This window comes from Pseudonaja textilis, chromosome Z, assembly GCF_049901715.1.
Source record: "Pseudonaja textilis isolate UNSWEBS1 chromosome Z, rPseTex1.2, whole genome shotgun sequence".
NCBI lineage: Eukaryota > Metazoa > Chordata > Lepidosauria > Squamata > Elapidae > Pseudonaja > Pseudonaja textilis.
Window position 1 is genome coordinate 75,540,419 of NC_142008.1, and position 22,487 is coordinate 75,562,905.

General features: G+C 36.3%; 1 protein-coding gene across 7 annotated transcripts in view; it reads right to left on the bottom strand.

The window, feature by feature from the left end:
- Positions 1-22,487, bottom strand: part of EZH2 (enhancer of zeste 2 polycomb repressive complex 2 subunit) — a 97,373-nt gene that overhangs the window by 58,427 nt on the left and 16,459 nt on the right. For 5 of the 7 annotated variants that reach the window (XM_026702307.2, XM_026702305.2, XM_026702308.2 and 2 more), the window contains exons 4-6: positions 16,144-16,260; positions 15,102-15,222; positions 14,276-14,446 (exon numbers count right to left, since the gene is read on the bottom strand). In XM_026702307.2, coding sequence (XP_026558092.1) covers positions 14,276-14,446; positions 15,102-15,222; positions 16,144-16,260 — 409 coding nt within the window. The remainder of the gene's footprint in view (positions 1-14,275; positions 14,447-15,101; positions 15,223-16,143; positions 16,261-22,487) is intronic. The other 2 variants (XM_087916868.1, XM_087916869.1) reach the window with 1 other exon arrangement.

Below are 22,487 nucleotides of genomic sequence, written 5' to 3' on the forward strand. Positions count from 1 at the left end.
CTGCAAAAGCACACAAGATTGTATTGTAGTATTGTATTTGAAATAGAGTTAGAAAATTGGAATATTATATGATTTAATAAAATATTAAAGGAAATATGTAAAATGTTTAAGATTTAATGACAGAGTTTAATTTGCTTTGGATTATTATTTCAACTATATTATAAACGTATTATTTTCTTATTTTAAAAGGTATGTAGAATGTACTAAGCAGAATCAGAATGGAAATTATATATTATCTTAAGTGTTAAATTTAGGGGAAAGATAGACCCCCAGGAAGAGAAAGTTTAAAAAGAAGAAAGGGCTAAATGAAATAGCTTGTGTTTACAGAAGAGAGTGGAGATCAAGAGCGTGGAGATTAAGAGACGGGGGGTAAAAAGACTAGGATTACAAAAGAAATTCTGCAAAAGTACATAAGATTGTATTCTTGTATCTTTACTTGAAACAATGTTAGAAAACTGGATCTTTATATGATTTAACAAAATACTAAAAAATGCATAAATGATAAAGTTTAATATATTATGGATTATTGTTTCAATTATATTATAAATTTATTATTTGTCTATTTTAAAATGTTGTAGGTAGTTTTAGAATGTACTAAGCAGAATCAGAATGAGAATTATATATTATTTTAAGTGTTAAATTTAGGGGAAAGATATAAAGGCGTCATACTTCAGTTAGTGATTTCAGGAGAAATATTGCGTTAATAAGAAAAGAAAAATAGATGATTACAGAACGGACAAAAGATATCAGTATAATGATCTAAATCGAGAAGAAAGAAATAAAATAGAATTAAGAGAGTGAAAAGAGGGGAGAAGCCATATAGAAAATATAGAATGGTAAATAAGATATGAAATGATATATAAAGTGAGCATGAACTTGATTTATGTCTGTACCAAAAGATGTAACCCGGGACTAGGCCGCTTTCCAAAAAGAAGTTTTATGTTTTTATTTTTTGTGTTTTGTTTGTGTATGTTTGTTTATTGAAAATTAATAAAATTCATTTTTTTAAAAAAAAGAAAGCTCAAAACATTCTCAAAGATCCATCTCATCCTGGGAACCCTTTTTGTGAACTATTAACATCTGGCAGACGGTACAGAATAATAAAAACAAGGACAAATAGGCTGAAAAACAGCTTCTATCCCAGGGCAGTAGCTCTTTTGAATTCTGCTGTATAGTGCAGTGTTGGTGTGGTATCGGGGGTTTCCGGTTCAATGTGTGAAGGGTGAAGGATGTGTGTTTGTGTTTATTGTCATGGTCATGATGTGCACTGAAGATGGTGTTTGATTTCGTTGTACGAGGTGCAATGACAATTAAGTAAACTAAAAAACTGTTGTAAAAGCACATTCATTGCACAAAGGACACATGGAATAGCTGTAGAGAACTCTGATGTAGCAAATACTGTTGTTACATATTTGAATGAGACAGTTATAAAAGACAGTTGCATTACAATAAAAGATATGACTACTCCAAAAGAATTTGGTTCCAGGAAAGAAAAACGTGGCACATGAATCACTTGTTGACCCAACAAAGATATTTTTCCGCTTCACATAAAATTCAACACTGAATGAAAAAAAATGTGAAAGTGATGAATGTAAATGTTTTTGTTATTTGACAAGGTAATTCCAATAACAAGGTAAGGAAGGCATTTTTGACAAGGGGTAACATGGGGTTTGAAAATCTATTAGTGGGGCTAGAGAAAATTGCCTGGAAAGCATTCAAGGGTGTCATTGAGGATTTCCTTGGCAACTACAGAGCACCAAACTACATTCAAGTGGTTGACAAATGTCTTACAGTACATAATACCATGAAGTGCAACATGTTACTGAAGATTCATTTTCTGCTTTCACACTTGGCCTTATTCCCTGAAAATTTAGATTCAGTCCATGTTGAACATGATGAAAAGTTTCACCAGGACCTTGCCACAATGAAAAACAATACCAGGACAAGTGGAAACCATCAATGCTGACTGATTGTTGGACACTGTAGTAGGATGCATCAGACACCAAGTAAAATAAATCAGGTGGTGTAGTAATTATAATGCAGTATTGCAGGAAAACTCTGCCCACAGTTGGGAGGTCAATCCTGGCAGGGCTCGAGGTTGACTCAACCTTCCATCTTTCCAAGGTCAGTAAAATGAGGACACAGATTATTGGGGGCAATATGCTAACAATATAAATCATATAGTGAGTATATAGAGATTATGGAGCAATATATAAATCAAATGATCACTCTTGCATCTAAGACCAGCATGAGATGCGTAATTTCCCATTGGTAAATATCTGATCCAATTTCTATAAAATGGAGAGTATGTTACTTAAATTATTATTCAAGATGTATAGAAATAAAATTGTATATTATCTTAATTTTTTTAAAAAAATAATTCCAATCCCTCTAGGCTAGCTAAGCAGCACATGGATTTTTGTCTAACAATGTTAGTAGTCATCATATCAAGCTTGACTTGAGTGTTAAAAGCAGTAAACTTTTTGTACACTATTGTGAAGTTTAAAAATAATTTTGTTTTGTTTTATTTTATGCTAGTTATTCATTAAATAGCCATAGAATTTAAAAAATTTGTTGAATGATTTTAGTCATAGAATTCATCACACTATAATAAAGGGTGAAAAAAAATAAAAAATATAATTGAACTTTTGAGTCCAACTGATTAGGTCATGTTTTAATTACTTTGGGGAAAAAGCTCCATTCTCCATGGGTGAGAAATGCCTAACTGTCCTGAGATGCTTAGCAATCGCAGAACATGAGCAAGTTGAAAAGATGGGGGTAGGGAGGGCAATTCTGGATATAACATGACTACATGTGATTTAAATTGTGAGGTACCATTGGAGTACCAGACCAGATGACAATCTGATAAACACAAAAGCAAATTTGGTGCTTGTTACCTTTTAGTTTAATACCTAGATATCTGTAGGACTATCTTCTCTAACCACAATTGAATAATCCATTATTTTTGGATTAAAAACCTGTTGATAATGCCTTAGTTTCAAGAAATGAGAAAGGCCAAGCACAGGAAAAATCAGTAACAGTACCTATATCTTACTATTTAAAACTATGTTCTGTGGAACCCTAAGATCACCACAAAAACTTGATGGGTTTGCTTGAATTTCAATCAATTTTCCATCAATACAGTTTTACCCCTTGATTAGAGCTCCAAAATTTGGTCCTAAATAATTTACATAGATTTGAAAATAGTATGAAATAGTATGTAAGTTTCTGTTCTCAATAGCCTTTTCCTGGAAGTTAGATTAACCTCAACATCTTCATAAATGATTTAGATGAGAGAATAGAAGGGGAACTCATCAAATTTGCAGACGACACCAAGCTGGCAGGAATAGCCAACACTCCAGAAGATAGGCTTAAGATACTGAAAGATCTCGACAGACTTGAAAACTGGGCCTATGTAACAAAATGAAATTCAATGGTGAAAATTTAGGTAAAGTTTAGGCAAAAACAACCCAAAATGCACAGGTATAAAATAGGTGGTATTTGGTTCAATAATAATGTGGAAAAGATCTTAGAGTCCTAGTGGACAATCATTTAAATATGAGCCAGTGTTCTTCAGCTTCTAAAAAAGCCAACACAGTCCTAGTCTGCATTAACGAAGGGACAGAATCAAGATCACATGAACTGTTTATAATGAACTTTATAATGCCTTGGTAAGACCTCACTTGGAATTTGCATCCAGGTTTAGTTGCCATGATATCAAAAAGGTGTTGAGACTCCAGAAAGAGTGCAGACAAGAGCAAACAAAGATGATTAGGAGACTGGAGGTTAAAACATATGAAGAACAATTGCAGAAAACGGTATGTCTAGTCTAATGAAAAGAAGGACTAGGGTGACATGATAGCAGTGTTCCAATATCTAAGGGGCTACCACTATTCTCCAAAGCACCTGAGGGCAGGACAAGAAGCAATGGGTGGAAACTAATCAAGGAGAGAAAAAGCCTAGATCTAAGGAAAAATTTCCTGACAGTTAGAACAATTAAACAGTGGAACAACATGCCTTCAGCAATTGTGGATACTCCATCACTGAAGATTTTTAAGAAGAGACCGGAAAATTAATTGTCTGAAATTGTGGAGGGAGCTGAATTAGAAAAACCTCTAAGGTTCCTTCCTATTCTGTTATTCCATTATTACTTTCTGTCATAGCCTTCCAGAAGTTGATGAAAGCAGAACTTTTCTGATGGAATGATTGGAAACGCCAATCGGCAGAAGAATTGCTGCCACCATCTATCTTTGGCAAGTTGCTAGATTTAATTTTAATTTTATTCTATGGTTTGCTTTTCTGTTATTAACTATTAAGAGAACTTGGAAGTTAAATTGCTATATAAAGTTAGCAAATAATTAAAATGTGAATAGGCAGGAAAGCTTCTTTATTTTTATGATATTTACAACTTTCCTGAAAACTGATTCTTGGAATAAGACCGAGAATAGAATAAGCTCATTAGTCAAGATCTCACCTGGAAAAACAACATGTCCCTGGTGGTTAGTAAGGCTCAACAGAGATTTCATTTTCTTAGAGCTCTGTGGAAAAATGAGGTGGAATAACGGCTGATGACTTCTTTCTATCGGTCTACGATAGAAAGTGTCTTCACATACTGTATAACAGTACAGTATGCTAGTCTAATAGCCACAGACAGGAAGGCACAACAGAGAGTGATCAATTTGGTACAGGAAGCCATTGGTTGCTCTCTAATACCACGAGATGACATCGCCAGGGATGATTCATACCCTGGCCAGTATTTCTTTTCGCTTCTACCATGGGAAAGAAGACATCGAAGCATAGCCAGTTGGATAAACAGGTTTAAAAACAGCTTCTATCCATGGGCTGTCAGACTCTTAGATACAATCACAATCCCTCCACGCACATATGGAAACGTATGACTAAACTTTTTTCCCCAATTGCTTGTACAGGAATTATTCTCTATACTATTTATGTAGTTTTGCATTTTCTGTTATGGATTGCACTAGAGAGGCTAAACCAATTTCGTTAATGACAATAAAGACTATACTACTATACAATACTATAAAACCTCATAATAACAATATATGATGGGTATACATTTTCTTACTTAAACTCTCAACCAGGAGAAACAGAAGGATTATTATGCATGCCTTCAGACTGAAGATTTCAGCAATCCAGAAACTATTTCAGTATATATAATATTATTCATTGTATACATTACTGGACTACATGGTTGAATAATGTGTAAAAACCATAGGAAAAAAGTAGTTCATGTATCTCCTTTACCAACCTTGACTATCACGTCAATTATAGTTTATAAAATTAGGTACAATTTATAAAGCACAATTAGTTTAATTCACAGTGGATTTTTGAGTATCATAAAATCTATAATAATTATAACAGTTGCATGCACATGGTAAGTCCTAGAAAAGATAAAACTAGCCTATATTGCCTCTTGTGATCAAATAATCACTAAATACTAATAAACAATCATAAGAACACTGAGGAGGGGTTTGGACTAGAAGGCCTCCAAAGTTTCTTCCAACTCTATTATTCTGTTATAACTCCAGTTTTTTTTAGGACAAATAAAGTTTCTTTTAATATTTCTTTAGAGAGATAATTCATTCTTATTAACTAATCTAAATTAGCATTAACTTTCCCCTACTTTAGATATTAGAGAAGGATGTATTAGAATAGTACACTTTTCTTTAAAAAAATTATTTAAAAAATTACCAGGAAGAAGTTGTGGTTTGTTACGTTAAGTGATACACTGAGAAGAGCAAGAAAGTGGAAACAACCTGAGAGTCAAAAAAATAATAACCAAGGGAGCTGATATGAAAGAAAACTGTAACTGACCACTCAAATGAAAGGAAAATGGGCCTTTAGCTATAGTCTAAGCACGAAGATTGACAGTGACGATATATAGATCTCGCTTAATGATGGGAAGTTCAATAACTATGCAAAGTCAAGACTCAAAAGAAGTTATTTATAAGTTATCTTCAAAATAGCTGCCTCCCCTCCCCCAGTTATGTAATTGCATTTTGGACACTTGGCCACCAGCTTGCATTTACAATTGGTTGCAGGTCCCACAGTCATGTGACATTGTTATGACTTTTTTGTTGATATGGAGCAAAAAACCGCCTATTCAGAAGAATGGATTCACTTAATATCCATGCGATTTGCTGAACAAATACAGTGACTCACTTCATAACCATCGTAAAAACATAAAAACTGTTGTAAAATCGAGTCAGGTCAACTGAAATGACTTAACAATGAGCTGTGGTCTTTTTAAAAATAATTTTTATTGTACTTCTCCACATTTAAAAACACATATACAATCTTTGCAACACTGTAACATCCACATTTCTATTTAGGTCAACATACATGAATACATTAATTCATATTTCTACTGTCTAACCAGTTGCACCACTTATTATCCCAGACTGTATATTCCATATCTTCTCTATCTTGCAGTTCCAATGTGAGTTTAACCATCTCTGCACAAGCCACCACTTTCTTTATTATCATGCTTTTGAAGGGGGTACTATCTAGTTTCCAACTCTGCATAAGCAATTCTTGCCGCGGTCAGTACATGTACGATGATATATTTATTTGCTTTATTAAAATCTCCTCTAATTATTCCCAACAGAAACATTTCAGGTTTAAATTCAATTTGGAGACCAATAATTTCCTGTAACCAATTCCTTATTTTTGTCCAGTATTTCCTTGCTTCGGGGCATGACCACCACATATGAAAAGAAATATCCTGTTTGTGCTTACATTTCCAGCATTCTGGGCTGTTTAGATATATTTTTGCCAATCTTGCCAGTGCTAGATGCCAATGATAAAACATTTTATAAAGATTTTCCTTATAGACAGCAGACATCATTAATTTATAATTTTTAGTCCACAATTTTCCCCATTCCTCTAATTGAATACTATAACCAAAATATCTTGCCCAGGCTATCACAGATCCTTTAACTACTTCCTCTTCCCTATCGAATCTTAATAATTATACATTTTTGTTATAAATTTCTCTACTGGTCCTAATAAGATTTTATCTATTTGTTGTTGTTCCCCATCAATGCCAAGCTCTTCTAAATCTTTTTATATCTTGCCTGCAGTTGTAGATATGGCCACCAATCTATAATCTTGCTTTGTTCTCTCAATTCTTGGTTTGTTTTCAGTCTCCCTTGGTTGTCTAACAATTCATTGTATCTTATCATTTTGGTTAGGTCTATTGTGTTTGGATAAATCATTGCTTCCATTGTTGATAGCCAGCCTGGTACTTTAATATCATGGATTTTTTTTTATTTTTCCTCAGACCTGTATCAGTGCATCTCTAATTAGATGATTATGGAAATATGAATGTATTTTGTTCTTTTTCTCCCACAAAAAGGCATGCCATCCTATCTGTAAGTCGTGTCCTTCGATGGTTAATATTCTTTTATTATTTAGGAGTATCCACTCTTTTATCCATGCTAGTGCTACGGAATGATAGTATAGATCCCAATCTGCGAGTCCGAAGCCACCTCTACTTCTATGATCCTGTAATAATTTCAGTTTTATTCAGGAAGTTTTCCCTGATCACACAAATTTAGTTATTGCTTTATTAAGTTCCCCCAAAAAAATTTTGTCTAATTTTACAGGAATCATTTGGAACAAATATAACCACCTTGGTAGTATATTCATTTTAACCAAAGCAATTTTCCCTACCAATGATAATTGTAATTTTCCCCATGTTTCCAAATCCGTCTTTGTTGGTTGCATTAGCCTATTATAATTATCCTCCTTTATTGATGAGCATCTTGCTGTCAGCCATATTCCTAAATATTTGACCTTTTTTGTGATTTGGAATTCGGTTTTCCCTTCCAGTTCACTTTTCTGATTATCTATACGATTTTTAAATAATATTTGTTCTTATCCTTGTTAATTTTGAGCCCCGCCACTTTGCCAAATTCGTCTATTTCTTGTAATAAGATTATCCCCAAATCAATCGGGTCTTCTATAAAGAAAACCAATCAGCTGGGAATCCCTGTGTTTTATATTCTTCATTTTTTATCTTGATTCCTTTTATTTCTTTTTGTCTGATCTGTGATAGTAATACTTCTATTGAAAGGATAAAGATTAGAGGTGACAACGAATACCCCTGTTTACTCCCTTAGTTATGTTAAATTTTTCTGTAAAATTACCATTTAATATCGCACTAGCCTTCTGTGTAGAGTATATTACTGCTATCATTCTTTTGAAATTTGGCCAAAATTCATATCTACCGTGTTTCTTCAACAATATGGCCTCCCCCAATAGGAAGTCCCAACATGTTTTATAGGCATAAAATGAAATTAAGCCCCTCCCCCCAAATTAAGGCCTATATTAAAACATGCGAATAGGGGGGAAAGGTTGGGGGGGCTTGCCATTAGGAAGTACTTTTGTTGCACACCCGGATATAGTGCTGCCTGCGTTGACCTCGGCGTTGGTGGGGCACTTCGTATCGGGAGACTTTCCGCCACCGTTGCTTTCCCTTCTCCCCGTGCTGCCACAGTGTTTAGAGCAACGTGGCGTTTGGTACAGCCATGTGTGGCCTGCCAGGGCTCCTCCCTGCAACCGGAACCCGGTGGAGACATTCAGCTTCAGGCGCTCCTGTTGCCGCCTTCCCAGGCATTGTTCAAAGGCAAAGCCCATTCTTTTAAAAATGATGCCCTACTACCGGGACAGCAAAGCCTCCCCTTCCAGAGAAGGCAGCCCAACCCCACGTGGGGAGGCAAATCTCCCAGGGCCGCAGCGCAGGATTGGCCCACCCCGTGAGAAGAGCCCAGCCATCAACACTGCCTGGTGCCAGTCAGAGCGCGAAGAGCTTTGCCTCAGGCATCACTGCCTCGGGCAGCCTCTCCCGGTGGCCTCTTCGGGGTCGGGCTGGAGGGACATGGGCAGGAAGCCAAGCTCGGGTCAGTCTGGCTCTTTCGCTTGGCAGGAGGGCGTGCACCCGCGGCTCGCTTTCCTGGCTCTGCCCAGCCCGCCTGGCTCCAGTGCGGCCATGGTGGAATGAGCGGAGGGCCCAGCAGGGAAGTGTTCACAGCCTTGGCCAGAGCTCCACCGCTGGGGAGGAGGGCCTGCCTGTCAGCTGCGCTGGGCCGCCCCAGGCGAAGGTCTTCAAACTCTGCCCAGCGCCAGGCAGGGATGGCAGCTGGGCTTTTCTCCCAGGGTGGGCCAATCCTGTGCTGCGGGCCCGGGAGATTCACCTCCCCACGTGGAGTTAGCCTACCCTCTCGGGCAGGAGAGGCTTTTTCGTACCAGTAGTAGGGCATCATTTTTAAAAGAATGGGCTTTGCCTTTGAACGATTCCCGGGAAGGCAGCAACAGGAGCACCTGAAGCTGAGTGTCTCCGCCGGGCTCTGGTTGCAGGGAGGAGCCCTGGTCAGCCCTGCATGGCTGCGTCAAATGCTGCGTGGCTGCGCCAAATGCTGCGGCATTGCGCCAAATGCTGCGGCATTGCTCCAAATGCCGCGGCAGCATGGGGAGAAGGGAAAGCAACAGTGGCGGAAGGTCTCCTGATACAAAGTGCCCCACCAACACAGAGGTCAACATCCAAGCCATCGCCATCCGCCTGAGGATGCAAGGGGGGGAATTAAGTCATCCCTGAAAAGACGGCCTAGCCGTTTTTCAGGGCTCAAAAAAAAAAAAAAATAAGACCCAGCCTTATTATATGAGAAACACGGTATTATTTGTTGAATAAAAAAATCCCAATTCAAATTGTCAAAAGCTTTTTGCGTATCTAAGAAAATCAGTGCCACTTGTTTCTCCGGGTGGACTTCATAATATTCTAGCACATTTGTTACTATCCTAGTATTATTTCTAATTTGCCTTTTGGATAGAAATCCATTTTGATCTAAATGTATTATTTTGTTTATCAATTTTTTCATTCTTTCTGCTGCTATCGTCATAAATATTTTATAATCAGCATCTAGCAACAAAATGGATCTGTACTTTTGATTTGTTGGTGGTCAGTACCTTTTTTGGGTGTTAGGATAATATAATCCTCAGCCCATGATTTCGGCAATTTTGCTTCTAACAATGTCTCATTATATTCCTCCATCAAAGATTCCATTATTTCATACATATTCTTTAAAAAATTCCCCTGGGATTCCATCTGGCCCTGGGGTTTTGTTACTTTTCTTTTATTTTTTTGTATACTTCTTTTTTCAGATCTGCCTGAATTATTTCTTTATTCAGCATTTCTCGTCTCTTCTGCTATTGTGGGTAAGCCTTTCTCTTTTAGCTATTGGTATATCTCCCCTTCTCTATTTTATCCTGTCTATACAACTCTTCGAAATAGTTTTGTATAATACTTTTTTTCCCTTCCATTTGGTGTTGGAAATTTCCATTATCATCCTGTAATTGCTGTATTAGTCTTTTTTCCTTTCCTTTTTTTTAATTTATATGCCAACCATCTTCCTGGTTTGTTGTCCTGTTCGAAAAAGTTTTGTCTTGCAAATTTTAATTTTTTTGCGTTCTCTTCCTGTGTCAACAAATGTATGTCTAACTAAATCTCTTTCCCTTTTAATTTTGTCATTTTGTGGTTCTTTTTGTAGTGTAGTTTCTAATTGTTTTAGTTCTTCCTGGAGTAAATTTTGTTTTTTCCATTTTTCTTCATTTCTTTGGGCTGTATATGCTATTGTTATTTCGCTTAGGTATGCTTTAGTGATGTCCCATGGATTCTGTAATGTTGGGTATTGATTCTTATTCTCTTTGAGGAATAGTTCCATTTCTTTTTTAATTAGTTGGGTGTTGTGGCTCCGGGCTTGGATTCAGCTTCTGTGACTTATATGAGTTCAAGTGAGGGGGACATGGCAGAAAAATATGAGCCGGCATGGCTCAGTGATTGGACTGGTAACCAAGATGAGGAGATGGACGTGACAAAGGACGACAGACCTGATGTATTAGAATTGTCAGGACCGTTGACCTCCTCTGGTTCCTTATCTGATCAACAGCCGGGAATGGCTGACAGGGAAGTTTTGAGAGAGTCTTCTAGTGGAGATGAGAACTTGGAAAATTTGTGGTTAAATGTAAAGAACAGAAGACGGTTGAGAAGGCAAAATCAGCTGGAGCGAATGAGGAGAGCGAGTCAGTAAATTAGCACGTTGCCTCAATGAGTATAAAAGGACACAGCTGGGCTGGTACAATTTGCCAGGAACAAAGTGATTTATTGAGTGAGGACGTTACAGCAAGAAGCTCTGAGACTGGAGATTTATTGCCAGGACTGGTTTGCCAGACAGAGTAAAGATTTATGCTGTGGATTGTGATTTCTGCCAGCCATTATCTTGTAAGACTTCTTTCCGTTTGATTTAATTGTGAAAACGGCTGCTTTCTGTTTTGTTTGTTTGAATTTTGAAGGGGAGTCATAACATTATTGTTCCTGGCCACAAACAAACCATCTTTAAAGCAAGATGGATTCAAATAAACTGCAGCGTTTGGCAGAGCAGCAACAACAACAAATTAATCAGCTACTGCAAAGCAATGTGACGCTTCAGAATCAGGTAACACAATTGCTGAATTATGTTTCCAGCTTACCAAGCCCTGCTGCTGTTCCCCCTGCCCCTCCTGTGAGGAAAAGCCCAGTATCCATGCCGGAGAAATTTTCTGGGCAAATGGACAGGTTCCCGGCATTTATGGGTCAATGCCAATTGTTTATCTCTCTGAGGCCTGAACCGACCGGTCTAAAATAGGATTTATGATCAGTTTATTAACAGGCAGGCTGCTAATTGGGCTACTCCCTTGTTAGTTCAAGATAGCCCGTTGTTGAACAATTTCCAGGGTTTTCTCCAACAAATAAGAGTGGATGTTTGAGAACCCAATTAAGATACAAACTGTGGACAGGCGGTTATGGGACATTAATCAGGGGAAACGTTCCCTGCAGGAATACGTTGCAGAATTTCGTTTGCTGTGTATGGACTCTAACTGGAACGAACCGGCTCATATGGCTGCATTCCAGGAAGGCTTGTCTGATGCCATCAAAGATGAGCTGGTCCATGCAGAACGGGCTTTAACTTTGGATGCATTGATAGTTCAGTGCTTACGAATTGAAGCTCATTTACAGCAACGTGGACGCAAACGACTCGTTATGGAACCATCTTCGTTTTCTCGTGCACAACCCACGCCACCAAGAGTTTTCCAACCCACGGTTAATGCTGAGGAGCCGATGGAGTTAGGCGCACTCGCCTCGCTTTAACGGTGCGAGAACGTTCGAGAAGGTTCCAGGAAGGCTTGTGCCTTTATTGCGGGGGTCCGGACATTTTGCAAATTCCTGCACTCGGAGAAGGACTCACAGACCTGTGCCTGAACCCACTCCTGGCCCGTCGGGAAACGGGGTAGGCCCGACCTCAGGGAAACCTTAGGTCGGGCACATCTTACACCCCCATCCCAAATTGCCGAGTAAATCCTGGCCCTCCTCGGCACTTACTTTTGGACACTCGTATCTTTCACAGTCCCAGAAGGAAGGAATTCCTGCCGTTAAGCGCTGGTGGATTCAGGGGCTACAACCAGCCTTATGGACTGTGCTTTTGTTACACATTTTGGAATTCCTTTGATTCCTGTGAATCCACCCATTAAGGTGGAAACCATAGATGGGCGTGAACTCAAGTCGGGACCCATTCGCTGCGCTACTCAGCCAGTGCGTATGCTTATTGGGGATCATGAGGAGGCGATAAGTTTTTATGTCACCTCGAACCTCCATCTCCCTTTCGTGCTCGGAATGTCCTGGTTGCGTTTGCACGATCCGTTGGTGGCTTGGTCGCAGAACGCCATTTCTTTTCCAAGCCTACAATGTGTGGACCACCTGAGGCATGTTTGCGCTGTCTCTTGTATCACAAGCAGAGTTGCCTACATCGTCTGCATGTTCGATGCACTACTTGATTTTTCAGTACTAAGCATCTTTCTATGGATCTTTGGCCTAAGGGTGATGCTGACGTCAGTGATAGGTTGGAAGGTGGGTTTTTTTCCAGTTCTTAAGATAGTTGTTGCAGTTGTCATCTTCAGAATTTTGTAAATAATTCATTTTTTTTAGTGAGAACTACTATCTGTACACTTGCCCAAAATAAACGTCTTGCTCTTCAGTGATAAATGCTGTTGGTATGGCATCTATTACCTGGGATTTAATCCTGGATATAGTGCTGATGTGGAATTACAAAAATAATAGCTGAGAGAAAATAATTACTCCATCTCTCCCAGCAATGTTTGCACATTACTATATGATGAAATAGGCTAGACAGAGAGTAAAGTGGTTGTGTTCTCAAGGGATTCCAATTTTCTGACTTGCTAGATAGAAACAACAGTTATTTATTTTTATTTATTTAGGGAATTTATATTGCTTCCTATTCACACATGGTGATTCAAGAAGACTTACAGAACATAAAGCCCCATATAAAAACAATAAAACTAATAAAAGAGTCACATAATAAATTAATATACTAAAATCATTCAAACTCTTTTGCACTTTCCCTTGCCTGCCCTATATAACAGGCTGCTTCAAAGAAAATATATTTTTTATTTTTAGAAAGTTTGCTTTCAACATATTGCATCAAATAATTATAGAAATATTTGCTAAATTAAATTAATTAATTAAATAATAAATAAATTTTTATTTAATTTATTAAATTGAATGCAGTTAGCAGTATTTTGTTTAACCAGAAAGTGGGAATATGTACACATAGTAAATTTCAAGAATTACTACTAGACAAATTAAATAATTCACTATTACTGCTAAGCTTTTTTTCTATACTACGGCATTGCCATCTGTCTTTTGTTTTTGTAAGATTTAAATTTGCTATTACGTTGTTCTTGTATTGGCTACATGAGTACTGCTTCCCCATTATTTCAGCTTGTCTTGGCTACACACATACCTCAGAGAATATATTCAATTTGGTATTTCTTTCATGGAATCATGCTGTCATTTGGTGATATCTATGCAGTTTTCTTGGCAACAATATGGATGCCTTTTTCTGATATGTGTTTTACCAGACTAGCTTTTTGAGATCACCATTAACCACTCAATATTGTTATATATTAGCGTGTCCATCTTTAAGTAGTTTTAAAATAATAAGTTACAAATTGTATTGTGCATGATTAATATTTCAGAAACATTAATCACCAGTAACAATCAAAATGTGATACTTAATGGCATTCATCTTTAGATACCATATTTCTCATGACATTACATAACTGAAAACATGTATTTTGATTATCAGACTTTCCTTGTTTTGTCAGGCCAGCATACTATAAAGATCTTTAAATATTAATATACCCATTCGGTTGGTCTCCCCAGTTTTCTGTTTTTCATTTCTCTCATCAAGATTGTCATCATCGTCATCGTCATCATCGTCATCATCATCATCATCATCATCATCATCATCACTATACTGACCGAGTGCATTGACTAACTCCACAAATATTTCATCATTGATAAATCCACACTCTGAAATGTAAACATAAACAGACATTTAATGAAGCACATATAAAGAAAGGGTAAAGAAAGTTAGCTTACTATGCAGAAAAAGATAATGCAATTTCTTAAGCCTGAAACAAATTAACCACCTAAATGAGAGTAAATGCCATGGAGTTTACAACATGCAGATCTAGGTTTACATATCCATATAAAAATAAATATATTTGTGGCGAAAACAGCATTTTTCAGAATTTTTCAATTTACTAGCTATTGCTTTTCAATTCTAATTATTTGCTTTATTATTTTATTGTTTTAGTTTATTATCAAATAAGAATTGAAAGATCTACACAAGATTCAAGCTTAGATAACAGTCTAAAATCCTTTATTTATGAAGCAAACCTCTATGAATAATAGTTATGAACGTAATATTCAATACAATGAATATACATATTAACTCATTAAAACTCCATGCTAAAAGTAGCATCAGTATAACAAAGCAGATTTCCATAGTAATCAGGTGAAACTATCCAATGGAAAAGAAAGGATACAAGAAATGGAATCATGAAGAATGGAAACTATGTTATTTGATGTTTTTCAGGAACAATGCATGATATTATATTTAACAGAGAGACTATATCAATTAACTGAGAAAAAATGCTCAGTAAAAAGATACATTATAACTTACCCCTATCTCCATGTACCTTTCCATCATAATTTTTTATTAATTCTTCAATAAATGTTCCATCCTGATCAAGCACTTCATCACCCATATAAGGAATGTTATGTAAAACTGTCTCATCCTCTACCTAAAAAAATATTGAAATCGGATGAAGTAAAATATTTTGCTTTTGAGAACAAAGATAAAATGCTATAAATAAGGAAACAACAAATAAATCATACACAAGTCAACATGATATTCTTCCCGAGAAATGATTATTAACAATATTTCTTAGTGTGGCAGCTGTCATGATCTCAAGAAGCACTCTCTCTCTCTTGGTCTCTCCTGGGTACTCCCTCACACTCTATCCCTTTCTCAGGAAGGCTGCTTCAAAAAAACCCCCTATTTTTCTGGCTTTTTTTGCCAGTTTCCACCCATTTGAGACAATGGATTTGCTTAATGTCTCAATGATGGGTTTATAGCATAGTATTTCAGGGATAACAACAAAAGGAATAAATAGCACTAATAATAAAAAAAATATAAGTGTGGGTGGGCTGCCAAGTGTCCAAATTATAAATACATAATTCCAGGAGCACTGCAACAATTATAACTTTGAAGTCAGCTGTGACTACCATTTCTTCAATACCATTGTAACATTGAACAGTCACGGAAGGAATGATTGTTAAGCAAAGACTACTTGGGAAAGGGAAGGGAAGGGAAAGGAAGAGTTCCCTGCAGATTTTACTCTAGTCACTGCCAACTATAGGGGGCAGCGCTCACTTCCATTTCAATGCTGAACCACTGTCCAAAGATATTTCCGAGGTTATGTGGCCAGCATGATATGACAAAGTACTGCTTCCTTCCCACCATAATGGTGGGCAGAAAACTTGTAAAAGACATAGTTAAAACTAGTGACCATTGATATTCTTTATTGTCACTTAGGAAATGTGAATTTACAACATAATATAAATCTAACATTCATATTTAATATAATCCAGCAACTATATTCTACAAAATATATTGTTTTGATTATTTTAATTTCACAATTTTCAGGGTCATAATCACTTACCATAAAATTTTGCTGAAGGGGTGACCAAGAATACATTATGGGAACTGAGGCAACAGCATTCAGAGTTTTGAGAGGAATAACTTGTTTTGGAAAGTCTAAATCACTGCTGACAGAACACTAAGAGAAAAGATAACTAATAGTAAATTGTTTTCAAATTAGATATAGCAGTAGCAAAAAACTGATTTTAGCAGAAAACCAGTGTTTCAAATGATAATTTGAACAATTCTTTAAAAATATTAATAGATATAACAGGTACACTCAAACAAAACTCTTATTGTGTTTTCAAATATATGAAATATCCATATATCTCAATCATCTAAGAAGGCAAGGATAATAGTTGTGTAATTTAGAGTTTAACTCATTAGTATATGCTACTTAAACCAATCTTTCTTCTGAGGAACAGATGCATAAGGGGTATGAATTTCATACATATCAAGTAAAGGAGCCTTATAGGTAGTCCTTGATTTATGACCATTTGCTTAGTGACTGTTCAAAGCTACAATGGCAATGAAAAAAATGACTTACAACCCATCCTCAAACTTACAATTGTAACAGCATTCTCATAGTCACATGATCAAAATTCAGGTGCTTGGCAAACAGCATGTATTTATTACACTTGTGGCTTTCCTGGGTCACAGGATCATTATTTGTGACCTTTCCAACTAGCTCCCACAAGCAAAAGTCAACAGGGAAAGCTGAATTCAGTTAATGACTGTGATTCACATACTTACTATGGCAATTTATTTAATCATTGCAATAATGGTCATAAAAGTAGGTGTGTCTCAACTATTGTTTCATTTACTGATAAAAATTCTGGTCTTAATTGTGGTTATAAATCAAAGACTACTTATATTTAATATGAAAATGATCAATTAACTGCCAACTAGGATGGGAAAATTAAGTTTTCATCAAGAAAGTTCTTCCAAGATTTTTTCCTCATTTCTCTATCATGTCAGCTTTCTCCTTCTCTATTTGGTTTTGTTTTACCATCCACCAAGATTTATAAAGGGAATACTTAAGGCTTTGTTCCTTCTCATATGATGGAGGAGAGAAAGTCAATTGCTTTCTTACAATTACCAAGAGAGAAAACTACCAAGTTGTACAGATCATGGATTGAATCAATTCTATACGTAAAAACAAAAATGTTGAAGTTTTGTGTGAAATGTATTATTTTTCCTAGCTAACAGATAGACACAGTAATATCTACAGATACTCCTCACAAACAAAGAGGATAGCTAGAAGGAAATTCTTCCTGAAGCTTAGTCACAATTTGAAATAAGCGAACAATGATAGTCTTAGATTAGATGGTATCAGTGAAGTCTCTGAAGAGCTCATGGAGCTCTCGCTGGTGTTCAACTTCAGAAGTTGCAACAATATGAGACATCTAAAGTGCCACTGCAGGAAGACAAAAATGAATTTAATTGAGAATAGGTAGAATAGGTATTATCTTGCAGCAATAAGATGGTGAAGCAAGCTTTCATTCCCTCTCTTATTGCATCTGCAGATAGCTATATTATGTATGACTATATACTTTCTTGATATGGAATGGAGTGGGAGCTCTTGCTGGGCCACTGTGATGACTTCTCTAGGCATCTGTCAGAGAAAGTGGAGATAGTCCTTAATGCAGTGAGTTATGCTGCTTGTGTTTTAGATCCATGTTCTTCCATGTTGGTCAAGACTTCCCAATAGATGAGATGTAGTTAGTTCAAGCAGTAATTATTGCTTCTTTCTTGTACAGAGTAGTTCCACCTTCCTTGAAGGAGGCAATGATTAGTCACCTCTTCCAGAAATCATCTTTGCATTCAACAATGTTGGAAAATTTTCATTAATTCTTTTTTTTTAGAAAAGGGGAAAAATAGATCCTCGGAGTCACCTCAAAGCATGAAATGTGCAGCAAAAAAATTAATAATAAGAATTGGATGATCAAGTGCCTAGAAATAACAGGAGTCAATAGAAACATCAGAAGCTTTATGGAAAGATGAATGGAACAATGGGAGACACAGTTCCTGATCAATGGTGATAGAACAAGGGAAGTTAATATTAAGAATCTTCCAAGGAGTCTCACTATTGCTACTACTGTTTGTCATTGCACTAATTCAGAATAATTCAGTCAGTAATACTGAATAATTCAGGCCATCAAATATCAAAACCTCCTTTACATGGACAATTTGAAACTATATGGATCAACACCATCTGAAATAGAATTGCTGCTCAATGCTGCCTGTATATATAACCAAGATATTGAAATGAAGTTCAGACTGGACAAATATGTCATGCTTACCATCAAATAAGGAAAAAATAGTGAAAACAGAAGAAAGATGCCCTTTGGAAATAAAATCAAGAGTCCGGATGAAGATGATCACTATTAATACCTGAGCATCCTTCAAGCTGATATCAATCACACTGAAGTGAGAAAAAAAGTTGGAAATGAATACATCAATAGAGTGAAGATTTTAAAGTCCAAACTCAGTAGAGGCAATACCATCAAGGCAATCGACACCTGGGGAATTCCAGTCATTAGATACATAGCTAGAATAGTGGACTTGCCTCAAGCTGACTAAAAGCCCTAGATAGGAGAACCAGAGAAATAATGACAATGAATCATGCAGATATGTTGACAGATTCTATTTACTAAGAAAAACGGGTGGGTGTGGAATTTTCCAAGTACATCAGACAGTTGAAGAAGAAGAAAAAAGACATTGGAAGAATATCTGAAGGATAGTGAAGAAGATGCACTGAAGCTAGTATACTAGGAAGGCCTACTGAGTATTGGAGAGACCAAACTGGCTTACAAAAAGAAGCAAGAAAGTACGAAGACAAAGCATTACATGACCAGTACATTAAAAAGAGCAGGGAAAGCAGATAAAAATAAGATCTGGCAATGGCTAAGAGCAGGAAAGTTGAAGAAAGAGATAAGAGGAACTAATTCTGGCTACACAAGACTTAAGAACAAATGCATACCAAAACAGAATTGAGAAAGATAGCAACAGATAGCAAGTGCTGCCTCTGCATAAAAGCTGAAGAAATAATGGATCACCTGGTTTGGTGTTACAAAAAATTATACAGAATTATACAATGGCGTGACAAGGTAGAAACAATGACGCATTGAAAGATCTGCAAGAAATATCATTTGCCTGCAAGCAAGAACTGATGGAACCATAAACTAGAGAAAGTAATAGAAAATGAAGAAGTGTTCTGGGACTTTAGATTTCAAACTGACAGGCACCTACCACATAATACCCCAGATTTAACAATTGTCAATAAGATTGAAATAAGTCTCGATAGGATGTGGTGATAATACTTGGAGACAGCATTGAAGAAGAGAAGGAACTGGGGAAGATAGCAGAATACAAAGATCTGCAAATAGAAACAGAATGACTGTGGCAAAAGAAAGCAAAGGTAGTACCAATAGTAATAGATGCCTTGGGAAGAGCATCACTTGAACAAATTTACCATCAGCCAATTGAAAAGGTGGTTTTACTGAGAGCAGCTTTCATCCTGTGGTAATATCTGTAACACTATCAAAAAAACTACATCTGCCTATCTCAGGTTCTTGAGAAAGATTCAATAGATGAACAAAAATGCCAAATCTAGACTTCCGGTTTGCCAGGCTTCAGCGACGGCAGGGACTTGCGACTCTGCGCGATCCCTGCCGTGCTAGCCATCTTGGTGCGTCCGATCCCGACGAGTCTGGAGGATAAGGCTGCCCTGTAGAGGCAGCCGAAAATAGGGGGGATCCGGATAGGGGTTGGGGAGTATCGCAGACCCCCTCCCCAGCTGGCAAAACCCCCTTTTCTCAAGGCGGTGGAGCGGCGGTCTGTAATGGCCGCCACAAAGAAGCCGGCAGCTGGACAAGACTGTGCAGGAGGAAGAAGGAGAAAGTTGCAAAGTGAAAGTTTTTTGGCTGAACCGGGACTTTAAAGATACATTTAATATCCTGAAAGCTACGATCTTTTGGATGATACATTGTTTCCAGTGGAGGTTTCTTAAAGTGGCGAATGGAAGTGCTGAAAGGGAAAGTTACTCTCCCTCCCTTATGGAGTTAACAAATGGACACTGAAAAACCTGCTTTTTTACAGAAGGTAAAAATTTAAAGCTCTTTGTTACAAGTGGGAAGGGAGAGGACTGAAAAAAATTTATATTAAGACTTTGTTGGAGGAGATGCCTTGAAGATCAAGAGACTAGAAGCTAACTGCAATAAGGCTTTAAAATACAGATTGGTTTTTTCCTAACTGATATTACCCCAAAAGGAAGAGAAATTGCAAAGGGAAGAACTTTGTGCTCTGTTTGGACTGCTTGATGACTCTGGGACTTTGGAGAACTGTTTTAAGTTTTGAAATATCTTGGTTGGTTTAACAAGAAGAAGAGGAAAAAGAAAAAGAAGAAGAAAAGGTTTATAATGGCTTTATCTCTTGATGAACTAAGAAAACAATATGGAAAAACAAGGAAAGAAGGCAAGGACGCTGTGGGAGAGGCCTTTCGCTTTTTAGAAATGGCGCTTGCTATTTACCAGCAAACTCAACAACAGGTGGAGGAAGCGGAGGAAGAAGAAGCCATTTTTAATGAACAAAAAAGTTTGATCAAGAAAGAAAAGAGAAAGAGAGGAAGGAAAAGGAAGGACTTAAGACCTACAAAAAACATTCAAGAAAGAGAAAAATAAAGATGCAAAATCAATACAATGTTAGAAAGCAAAAGGAAAGAGGAATACAACAGAGAGGGGAAGCTAAAAAGGCGGAGCTTAGGAGAGGAGGGGTAAAAGGCTAGGTGGGTTAAGAAAGAAAGGAAAAGGGGAAAAGCCACAAAGGTATAAAACAAGATGGGAAAAAGAAAATTTTTTTAGGGACAAAGGGTAATGCATAATTTAAAAAAAAAAATATTCTGAAAAGTACATATGATAGTACTGTAGTATTAGAAATAGAAAATTAGAATTTTATAAGATTTAATAAAAGATTAAAAGATTAAAGTGTTTAATAATGTTAAAATGTTTAATAATGATAGACTTTAGGTTTTAATAAAATATTAAAGGAAATGTTTAAAATATTTAGTTTAATTATAGAGTTTAATGGGCTAATGTGTTGATGTTATTATAGATTTATTATTGTAGCACCTGTTTTTGAAATAGACAATTGGAATGTTATAAGACTTAATAAATTAAGCTTAATTAATAAATTAAAATATTACAATGTTTATGATTCAATGATAGATTTTAATATTTAATTATGTACTTAACTATTTTAGAGACTTATTCTTTTTCTTTTTTTTTCTTAAAATTTAGTAGGTAGAATGTACTAAGCAGAGTCAGATTGGGATCTAGGTGTTATTTTAAATGTTAATCTAGGGGAATGATAGAAAGGCATCATACTCTGATTAGTGATTTCAGGAGAAATTTTCTTTTTTTTATTATTGAGAATGATATAAATGCTTAATTGGAAAAGAATTGACAAAAGATATAAGTATATTGATTTAAAGTAAGATGAAATATATAAAATAGAATTAAGAAGATTGAAAAGCGGGGAGGAGTTATATAGAAAATATAGAATGATAAATAAGATAGGTAATGGTATATAAGAAGAGCATGAATTTAATTGAAGTCCATACAAAGAGAGGTAATCTGGGGCCAAGCTACTTTCTAAAACGAAGTTTTATGTTTTTGTGTTTTGTGTGTGTATGTTTGATTAAGAATTAATAAAACCTCGGAGGAATGTCGGATGAGAATAATTGCAAACAAGTCAGAGGGAAATATAAATATGATGACTATATAATAGATAAATATAGAAAAGAAATGTAATTGAATAAGAGTAAAGAGAAATAATGAGAAATTTGTTAAAAGATATTTATGTGTTTATATGGAAATGGGGTAAATTAGAAGTATGCGATATAAAATAATGTTTTACCTGCCTTGTAAAGAGTTACAATGGAAAGAGGTTTTATGTTTTCAATGTTTAATGATGTTTTGTTTGTCTTTAAAATTAATAAAATTTGTTTCAAAAAAAAAAATGCCAAATCTAGTCTGAACAATCCTGACTAACTGTACGAAGGACTATAATAATAATAACTTAAGAATAAGTAAACGTTTTCAAAGGGTCCTGAAAGAAGATTATTTTGATCCTTTTCAGTTAAGGATTCAGGTCAGGTTATATACCATTGGTCATATCTTTTGGACCAGCTTAACCTATTTGACACTGTTCTGGTGATTTTCTTCAGAACTGGTCAGTGTCTGAGAGATGGAGAAAGATCTAGCCCTAGATTCCTCTTACACGAGATATCCCAAGGTACCTCTATAATGATAATTAAACTTGGGAGACAGGAAGACATTTTACAACCAGCATCTCATTCCACAAAAA